Source organism: Etheostoma spectabile, unplaced genomic scaffold (assembly GCF_008692095.1).
Source record: "Etheostoma spectabile isolate EspeVRDwgs_2016 unplaced genomic scaffold, UIUC_Espe_1.0 scaffold00004905, whole genome shotgun sequence".
NCBI classification, from domain to species: Eukaryota; Metazoa; Chordata; class Actinopteri; order Perciformes; family Percidae; genus Etheostoma; species Etheostoma spectabile.
Genome location: NW_022603208.1, coordinates 23,687 through 34,496, shown reverse-complemented (window position 1 = coordinate 34,496; position 10,810 = coordinate 23,687). Strand labels below are relative to the sequence as shown.

Below are 10,810 nucleotides of genomic sequence, written 5' to 3'. Positions count from 1 at the left end.
TATGACTCAAGTAAAAGTAAAAGTTGTCATCCAAATAATTACTTGAGTAAGAGTAAAAAAGTACTTGATGAAAAAACTACTCAAGTAGTGAGTAACTGTTGAGTAACGTCTGATTTATTTCTTAACACCAGCATCAATCAGACAGACAAAAATACAAAATAATCATATTTAGGCAAACTATTGTTCATCCAATCAACAGAATAAATTAAAATGTATTTATTAATTACAAAATAGCTTATTTGAGAGACTTGTCACATCAAATTAGGATGGATACTGCATGTGTAAAAAATATTGTATGTAACCTAAAAGACAAAGATCCACCTCTCCACAGCAGAAACTAAAACCACCGCTACGTCTCCTCAGGTTAGATGTTGAGTCGTTGAACGCGCACATGTCCGTTTGTTTTGGTCGACACTGAAGGCACCGCATAATGTAGCTGCTGTTTCCACTTTTCCTAAAAGGTAACCATGCTTTCACTATGAGGCCGGGGGGGGGGTCCTCCTGGTCTGCGTTGCCTTGGCGACATTTGATTCTGACGTCTTTGCTTTGCTACGACTGTAAAGTTAACCTGTCCCGCTGCTGCATAGACATATAAAGAGATACCTCTTTATATGTCTATGCGCTGCTGAAGCGAGTATGGTCACGTGACTGCACAACGACGTGTGATTGGTTAAAACACAGTCACGTGGTAGAGCCTTCAGCGGAAGACTCTCTCTCTCTGTCAAAATAAAACGTTAAAATGAGACGTACGCTGGGGTAAAAACAATGAGGCGTAGTAACGAGTAACAAGCTCATTGTAGCCTGATGTAGCGGAGTAAGAGTACAGTTTCTTCTTCACTAATCTACTCAAGTAAAAGTAAAAGTATAGTGATTTAAAACTACTCCTTTAAAACTAAAAAGTACAATTTTTTCAAAAACTTACTCAACTAAATGTAACGGAGTAAATGTAACTCGTTACTACCCACCTCTGGAGAAGTCTTTCCATACCAGAGCAGCTCACATATAACTTACATTACTGTTAACATCGAGAGCTAAACTGTAAATTGCAGCCAGCGCAGTATATGTGTAATACCCTGCTGATTACTTGTTCAAGATTCTGCCAGGCTTATCCACCTGAGCATACAGACTCTCTGGCAGAGTCGGCCTGGAATCCAGAGATGCAGTGTGAGGCCCTACCAAGCAGTAGGTGGAGGTCGGCGAAAGACCTTCAACTGTTGAACTCTGAGTTAAAGCTGTAGGTAGGACCTGGATAATAAATTACATACAGTAAGTTTAGCTCAGTCTTTCTTTTCCATTTTTACTTCTAGAATTCTAGTTCTTCACATCTGAAACAACTTGAGTACATCAAACTCTCTTGGTTACGAGAGCACAACACACTGCAGCTTACACACAAGCACATAAAGACACAGAAGCACATGAAGACATCACTGTGACAGCACACAGAGCAAGTAACTGCAAATCACAGTTGTTCTACTTTACTTGATTTGTTCTAGGACTGAAAATATGAGTGCATTTGAGTCTTTTGCTCACAGTGTGTAATGTGTAAGAGAATGCAGAAGATAAAACAGTTTGGATCAGTAGGAAATCACATGTAGCTTTGGTTAAATGCTATGTGCTAAAAAACGGAAGCAAAGGGAGAAAAAAAATCAGCTGTGATGATGTAGTTGATGTGATGTGCATAAAAACCTTTGGCCCAATGCTAACAATATTGGTACAGTATTGTCTTTCAGGCACCAGTATGAGATCTGAGTTTTAGTATGAAGGTTTGAGAACACAACACATTTTGGAAGATGCATTCGCTGTTTTGCAAAGTAGAACACAGTTTGGTCTTTTTGTCCCCCTTCCTCAAAATGGTAACTTTTGTTTTGAAAGGATGCAAAAACTATAATAAAACACAAGCAAACAACACGTACGCAGCATAACGAAACACAAGAAACACAAACAGTGTTTAAGTAGAACGTTGCAGCAGCAGGTTTGGACAGATAGATCGTGGTGCATCGTGGTGCATTCACCAGCTCCAAAACATTATAGTTAAGCACAAACAAGCAGCACAACCAGTGTGTGTGCATGAGGCCGGAAGGAGCAAGCAGCAGGAGCTGGAACAGCTGAAAATACAGAAGTTAGTATAGATCACCTGTTCAGGAAAATGTGTAGCTAGGGATATGAATGTAATCATGAGAGGCTCCAGTTTGTGATTTGAAATTTGCCATTATCCTCAAACTGGTATATATTATTGAAATTGTGTTCCTCAGTGTGTCAGAAAAAAACTTGATGCTCACCTGAGGAACTTCATATACTGTATTCTCCCGGATCTCTCTTGTATCTGCAGGCAGTCATAAAAACACATGTTGATTTGATATAAGTTTCCTTTTTTCAGCTTTACCTTGACTACTTTACATTTATATGATAAGATTTTGTGTCTAAAGTTCTCCATCTTCACACAGCAGCACACTTTAAATCCTCTATATGTGTAGGATTTGGTAGGTTGTGATGTTGGCAGGTTAGGGTCAGGGTTAGGGTTAGGGGTCAGGGTTAGGGTCAGGGTTAGGGTCAGGGTTAGGGTCAGGGTTAGCTTCTGCAGAGCTTGTAAATTGAAGCTGAAAATTCTCCGATATAATGAACCTTTATAATCAAGAAACAGTGTCAAGCGGATTCCTTATCAACACATCATCCAGTAATGCTGTTCAAACACCACACTACAACACTGAAATCCCATGTACATGTAACGTATATGTATTTGTTAATTAAAATGCACACTTGGACTTACCTTGTCCTTTCTTTTGATGATAACAAAATGCTGCTGCTACTAATGCTGCAACACATAGGAAGAGAAGGATGCCTATGCCAACACCAGCACCCACAGAGATGGCATTGGTGGGTGGATCATGACCTGTACAAAAGAAGAAAGAAGCCAGGTAGAAAAGGAGGCCTGGTTTAAGCCATGCAGCGTAATTGAGAGTGTAACACTGTTGCTTTTGACAGACTGCAGGTTGAATTCATTGGTAATAGATCTCAACTGTAAGAAATCATTTAGTTTGTTTCATTTAACCCTAATGGGTGAAACTAAACTGTCACAATTTCACTTTACAACTACCAACCTTCCAAAGGTCCCTGACTGATCTAATTTAACACCACCTTCCTCTTAGTCATATAACACCAACCTGGTAGAGGTTCATACTGATAGCTAGTTCGGTTTATTACTATTAATTCCACTGACCTACAGTATGTCTTTATGACCTACTGCATACTAACACTTGATGCTAGCTGATAAGTAAGGATTATATTTCTTCTTTTCTTTAGTTTTTTTGCTATATTTCATTGAAAAATGTGTTAATTTTAAAGAAAATATGTAAAAACTACATTTTGTATCCTTCTCCCACAGACACAAGTTTATGTGGTCCATGTCCAAGAAAACACTGTTCACATTAGCTTACAGTAAAGAAGTGAAGATAAAATATCATTAGCAGGTTTGGCATTACAAATGGTGCTTTTAAATTAGCAAACCCAATACGGTTTAAGTCAGTTAATGATTATTTCTGCCACCAGAACAACTCTTGTTTGAGAAATGCTAAAATCCTCCACCATACACAGCCCTTAATAAAATACATGTTTTGATCCATCATGTTGTCCTCAGATCAAATTGACCAATTTTCCTGTATCAATGTTCTTTGTAATTACCCAAAATAACATTCTTAATTCCACACAACGCTCTTTGGCAAGTACAAATCTTTACTTTCATTCATTTTGGGGCATCTTATTCAATTTTATAGCATTTAGAGAAATAAAATTGAAATGGTTTTAAAATGGTATTGAGTAAAAGTTGACATATTCCAGTTTGTGATTATCCATCAACATACATTCCTTTAATTTTAGTCTAAATAATTCCTAATTTCTGCTTTTCGAACTCAAACACTAGGTATGATTTCCTATAAATGAGGTTTATTGACCATAAATTCTAAAGTTAATAAGTTAGTGTTACGTAGTGGTGGAAACGTCAAAAAAAATATTGATTAAAAGCTTCAAAGAAAGGGTTGATTTTCACTTTTGACTGAAAGACAACCCAACCATGGTAGAAATCAAAACATATTTACTTGGACATCTAATTTGATACTCGTACAAAACCTTAAACAAGTCTAACCACACTGTACATTATTATCAGCTGTTTGTGGTTTGTCTCTCAGTCTTACCATCATGTTGGCAGAGAGTTTTAATTGTTTTCATGTCCTTTGTCCAGCTGACCTGGTTGCTATGGTTACAGATGATGGAGCCATTGGACAGGTAGACATGGAGAGCAGAAGCAGAGGGTGTGACCTGTTGTCTCTCTCCTCCCTCCTGACTGCAGGTGTGGGTGTCACATCTAAAGGTGCTGTTAATGTGAGAGTCCTGTGCTCTGCAGCTCACTGTCAGGTTACACCAGACTGAGCTGCTGGACACAGAGTCCACTGACAGAATAACTGGAGACACTGGATCTGAGGGGGGAGAGGCAGGTGGAGAGGTTTTAGAAACATGGCAGCAGAAACTCTCCATCAGTGTCTGATTGTTAATAAACTCACCTTGGACTGTGATCTTGTATTCAGTTATTTGTTTGTCTTTACTCCCAGACAGTACTGCAGTATAAACTCCACTGTCTGCCTCTTGTAGATTCTTCAGTTTCACAGAGTATTTCTCCAGCACCTCAATCCTTCCAGAGTAATCACTAAAGATTGTTGGTTTTGCACCAGCAAAAAATCGTACTAAATTAACAGTTTTATTGAATTTCCAGGTAAAAAAATCTTCATCGGTAACATTAGCTATTGTGACATTCAGAAACACGTCCTCTCCCTTCTTCACAAACACAGGAGTCTCAGCTCTGGGCTCTGGAAAACAGTAGACACACAATCAAACACAGTGTAGTGTTCTTTGGTCAATACTAAATGTTACTGGGTTACTATTATATTTCTTAAATATTGGATCATTAGTTCAAACTCATGAATTAACTTCAGCGTTAGCATTGTCTCTAAGATGCCTTGGATCAGATATGTCTCTGGACTCAGCTTGCCTCAGCATTGAAGACTTGGCTAAACTAAGCCCACTGAGACCAAGATGTTACTCAAAGTCTGGATTTTTATTTTTAACAAGAAAAAAAGTCTTTCCCTCTTCGGCCTCTTCTGAAAATTAGGGAACTTTATTTTCACCTTGTCCTTGTTTTTCTCCTCTATTTCCCACATTAGTAACACAAGGGTTAAGTCTGTTCTAGTTCTTTTTTTTAAATTCTGCTTTACATTTTAAAACATATTCAACTTTACAGTAGATAACATCAGTGAAACTTTCAAATACAACCCTCTGGAGGTGGTTTGAGATGCATTATCAAATGTTGAAAACATGTCCGTCTTTTCAAGATGCATGTGCAAACTTAACCTCTCCCATGGTGTTCCAACCTCATGTGGTTACAGCCACTTCCTGTCTGATAGTCAGTCTTTCTCCTCGGTACAATCTGGGGAACTATAGTGTGGGTAATAGAGGAGAACAAAGGACAAGGTGAAAAAAAGTAGAACAGCCTTAACTCTTGTGTTGTCTTCCCGTTGACCTTGCAACTTTTTGTTTTTTTTGCTAAAAACTTTACATTAAAACCTTTTCCCTAATGTTTTAGAAGCTTTCCCGGCTGTTGTTTTGTCACTTTTCCTGACAATTATATCACTCTTTCCAATGTCTTTGTTGATTCTTTCTTCTTCTTTTTTCAATTGCTGTAAAATTGAATAACCACCCAAATTCAATTAAGTAATCAACTGATTATATATTTTACATATGAAGAGCGTTGTAAGGACAGCTTATACCTCCAACAAAGACAACACATATTAAATTTGTTACTTAAATAACGTAGTTATTTGTTACAAGCATTTACAGTTTATCTAAATCTAATATCAGAATGCAGATAAAAATTGAAATACCAGGCTGATGACTGAATTATCATTCTGTCTCAGCATAGAGATTAGGGCCTTGAACGAGAATAAACACATTTTAGTTAAATGTACTTTCTCTTAAATCAGAGAGAAACACAATCGTGTTGGGACCCATGGGTAAAGAATGGAGTAATAACTGATATAACTGTATATCTGAATATATATCAAAGTCTTAGTTTTACATGTTATTAGGATTACTTTTGAAATAATTGACAATTAGCATATTAAAGAGAAATCTACAGAGATTTGTATACATTTCTCAATACTAAATAATTCAAAAAAGAGTTCCTGTAAAACATTACATTTCTTACCTAACTTCTATACTGCTGAAATAGTGCTACAGCAACTTTGACAACTTTGACTTTGAAAACCGACTAAGTTGATCAACCAAAGGAAATAAAATAACATTCATACCTTTTGTTTCACATGAATGCAGCAGAGACACGGCACAGAGTAGGATGACGAGCTGCATTTTGCAAATTGTGTCAATGAGGAAGTGGTAAGGCCATTTATGAACTGAGGTCAGCATTTTCTCAGGAATATGTCTGGGCAATGCGCTGACAAGGTTTTCAACTGGAACTGTTTCTACAAGACAAGTCATCAATTTCAACTATTTTGGAGCAACATAAATAATAAATAGAGCATGGTGTGTACTATACTGTAGGTTGTGGCTTGTGCCATGGCTCCCATCGATGTAAGAATTGTCTAATTCAATCTCTCCTTCTGCACTTTAAATCTATTAACATTCCAGAGCTTATTTTTAATTCAGAAAATGTTACAAATACCAGAAGTTCCATTTCCAACATATTCATATCCATCATTCGCATCCTTGCTTCCTCATTGTCACAGTTCACCTCCACGTATATAATCATTATCAGTGACTTCCTACATCATGTTTCCATTCTCAGCAATCACCTCTGGTCCTCCCCATGTTCCTGTCCTCTAGACTGGAAATAAAAGGGGCTTGGATAAAATGTTTGTTTTTATTCAACAATGTTAGTAACTCAAAAAATACATGGAGATGCAGAAGGCTCCCTCTTTACACAGAAAGGAGAGCTTCTTTGATGTTTACAGTAACATTTTAAACCCATAATAACCTCATGGGCCTTCATATGCATGTATGATCAGAAAACATGATGCATTTATATCAGTCAGTTTCCTTAAAGCCACGGAGAGAATAAAACTGCAAATAGTTTTGTAGGAAGAAAGATCTGTTTTAAAGTCTATTCTAACTGCTTCAATTGTATTTCATTGTGTAAGTGCTTTTAGTGTTATTAAAATATATCTTCCTAAGTTAATCTTCCTACGGTGCTAGACGCACATCATGTACTTCCTTAAAGTGCTAACTTTCTGTAAAACAGCAGTAACAGCTGTACAGGGAATGCTCACACCATCGAGAGATTCAGCACAGAGCACCATGAACACAGAATATTCATCTGACGTTTGCCTACTTTCCACTTGTAATGTTACATTAGTTTAACAGAAAGTGCTTTAGATACATGTTACTCTGCATTTTCATTTACAATACACACACATGTCATGTTGTTTATGTTTCAAGAACTTCCTATTTTTTTACAAGAGGAAACATCAGTATCAGGGTGTTTCTAACTGTGTGGTGTAGGAGTTTTTTTAAGTCCTAGAAAAACTGAAGAACTGGCATTGCATTACTCATCGGGGATTTTTAAAGGGATTGAGTACCCATAACCTTCCCTAAAGTGGGAGGTGCTTGTGCACTTGCATCCCTCAAATGTAAATCACAGCTGCAGTTATGCCGTCACATGAATACAGGTGAACCAGTGTAAAACATGAGTCAACCCATGTATAACAATGACAGACTTCACATTTCCTTTCTGCATCATCTGGTGCTACTAGGGCATAGATATCATCCAAAAGTTAAAACAGTCAAAGAGACCAGAGTTGTTTTGATGATGTCTCCGGCTGTCTCCTGCTGTCTCCTGACACGCTCCCTTCTCAACCATTTCCTTTGTTCACACATTGCTGATGCGAACACTGAGAGGAGTGTCTCTGACACGGCCACGCTCCTCCCCTCTCTCCCTGTAACTCTGCTCCAGACGGATCTTCTCTGGATCAGACCCCTCAGACACCCCCGTTTCTCTGGTACCCGTGCTGAGGGCTGGATGTGTTTGAAGATGGGCGTGGTCTTGGTCTTGACCACTAACTCCCATCACGGAAAACGTTACAGCCAACTATGTTTGTTGTTATTTACCAAGCTCCAGGACCATATTCTGAATTTTAATCTGAATTCTCTTAGTGTTTAATCAGGTGTAGTCCTCAAATCAGACAAAGTTCTTATTGTAGGTGATTTTAATATCCATATGGACATTGACAATGATAGCCTTAGTATTGCTTTCAACTCCCTACTAGATTCAAATGGTTTCAGTCAGAGTGTGCAGAAGGTCACTCAGTGTTTTAACCACACCCTTGACCTTGTGCTGACATATGGGATCGAAATTGAAGATTTAATGGTATTTCCGTAGAATCCTTTATTATCAGACCATTCTCTAATAACTTCTGAATTCTTACTACCCGACTATACTAAAGTAAATAAATGCTTCTACACTAGATGCCTATCTGACAGTGCTATAGCTAAATTCAAGGAAGATATTCCAACAGCGTTTAATTTAATTCCTTAATATACCAGAGGATCTTTATGTTAACTTTAGTCCTCCCAAATTGATAAATTTGGAGATGGTGCGACAACCTGCCTACAGACAACTTTAGACTCTGTTGCTCCTCTCAAAAAGAAGATGATGAAGCAAAAGAGACTAGCACCTTGGAATAACTCCCAAACTTGAAAATGTAATCAAATCTCGCGAAAACTTGAGAGTAAACGGCGTTCCACCAAACTGGAAGAATCTTGTTAACATTGGCAGACAGTCTGAAAATGTATAGGCCCTCAGAAATGCCAGATCAGCCTCACTAATAGAAGAAAGTAAGAACAACCCAAGGTTTCTCTTCAGCACTGTAGCCAGGCTGACCGATAGTCACAGCTCTATTGAGCCATCTATTCCTATAGCTCTGACTAGTGATGACTTAATGAGCTTCTTTAATGATAAAATTATAACAATTAGAGATAAAAATGAATCACATTTTGCCTGCAATTTCTAACAGTTCACCTTTACACGCAGTAGCACCAGAAAGAACGACAAAACCTGACATATACTTAGACTGCTTTTATCCTTTAGACCTTCAACAATTAATGTTAAATGGTAATGTTAATGTTAAATGTCTCTTCAGCTAAGCCATCTACCTGTCTCTTAGACCCCATTCCAACGAGGCTACTTACCATTACTAGATATGATCAACATGATTCTGTTAATTAACTGTTTTATTGAATCTCCCAGAGCCCAGTTTTTCAAAAGTAATCCAGTGAGATTTCAGATAACAGATTGGACCACATCTTGAAAATGTTTTTTTTTTCAAAAGCAAAAGAGGGATTGCAAACTAAAATAAGCCCATGTAATCCGATCTTACATTTGATCTGGATCAAACCTGTTCTTTGGGTTTTTTTAAAACTTACAACTCAACAGTTTTGTATCTCGTATCTCGGATTTGATTAAAAAAAATAGAAGGGTGGATTCCGTTGTGATTTTTCAAGTTGAACTGGGTAAAGAACAAGTCTTGCTTATCCAACTGCAGCAGATAACAGTGCAGATGGAGATACATCTCCTAAAGGCAGAGGTGGAAAGAGCTGGCATCTGTTCTGTAAATGATTCTTGACTATTGGATGGTATTGCTTTTGTTTTGTTATTTAACAGTATAACAAAATAAGGAATGTGAATGGTTTCTATTTATTACAGTGTTTCTGTTTCTTAAAATTACAACAAATGATGGCTATTTGTGACCACCGGTATTTTGCCTACCTGTTCTATGCTAAGCCAGTAGGCTACACTGTTGGTTCCATTTCAGGCTCTGGTAAACAGGATTTAGCAATCCTGACATTTGGTATTTCACAGTGGTCCAATCCAATGTTCCTTTAAAAAACTGCCATAAAAGTAAGATGGATCAGGTGATCCTGGAAAGCAAAACATTGGATTTCCAAATTCGGATCAATTTTATCCAGATTACATTTTTTGCATGATGTTCATTTTGTAATTTATAGTCACATTTTATTTTATTACTGGAAATCTTGCAGGAAGCAACATGTCCCATAGCAAAACCAGAAAACAATGAGATTAAAAATCTATCTCATGGGCTTTTTTGGTGTTAAAATCCATTCCTTTTACATTTGGGGCTGCCAATAAGTACCGTGGAGCTGTGGATCAGCTGTTTATCTTATGTTGTAGTGTATTCTATTCTCCTCACCCAAGATCAGACACAAGCCAACTGCAAATATGCCTGTACAATCAATCAATATATACATTTGTTGAAATATCACATTTTCATTCAACCTGTATACTAATAGGATAATATTTGCATCTATTAGACATTTTTGTCAATGTGTTGGAATGACCTTCTAATAAGATCTGTCAGAGGAAAACAAGATGATATCCCACTAGAGTTTACGTTACAGTTCTGTTCTTATGAGTTGCTAATTACCCACTAAGAAGCCACTAATAGGGACGTGAGAAATATATACATAGTATAGTATATGTATACATATGTACATATACATGTATGAAGCCGTTTTTGCTGTTCCACTGATAGACAACAGGTGGCAGTAACATACAAAGAAAATAAGCAACAGTGCAAGTAGGCCAGAAAACATTAATGTAAGATTTGAAATATTTGTACAAAATCTGATAAAAATAGATTAAACACAATTGTAAAGCTTTAAAGATTCATAAATGATGCAGTTTGACTTCATGTAAATATGTTTTTCTTTCCAAGAAAACTCCACTGGGCACTTT

At 37.3% G+C, this 10,810-nt stretch overlaps 1 protein-coding gene across 1 annotated transcript; it reads right to left on the bottom strand.

Annotated features, from left to right (window-relative positions):
* Positions 1 to 847: 847 nt before the first annotated feature.
* On the bottom strand, positions 848 to 6,426 carry LOC116677343 (uncharacterized). Its single transcript, XM_032507897.1, has 7 exons — positions 6,354 to 6,426; positions 5,398 to 5,481; positions 4,554 to 4,856; positions 4,188 to 4,469; positions 2,768 to 2,890; positions 2,280 to 2,323; positions 848 to 1,245 (listed from the first exon to the last, which is right to left on the bottom strand). Exons 1-7 carry the CDS (start codon positions 6,409 to 6,411, stop codon positions 1,081 to 1,083), a joined length of 1,059 nt encoding a protein of 352 aa, XP_032363788.1. The 5' UTR covers positions 6,412 to 6,426; the 3' UTR covers positions 848 to 1,080.
* Positions 6,427 to 10,810: the final 4,384 nt, after the last annotated feature.

Bases quoted from the DNA above. Each gene is read 5' to 3' on its own strand.
- LOC116677343 (XM_032507897.1), bottom strand. From the start codon at position 6,411: ATGCAGCTCGTCATCCTACTCTGTGCCGTGTCTCTGCTGCATTCATGT. The intron at 2,324-2,767 runs GTAAGTCCAAGT...GACTGCCTGCAG, and splicing joins TCATCAAAAGAAAGGACAAG to ATACAAGAGAGATCCGGGAG. The intron at 1,246-2,279 runs GTGAGCATCAAG...TTTATTATCCAG, and splicing joins CAGTATATGAAGTTCCTCAG to GTCCTACCTACAGCTTTAAC.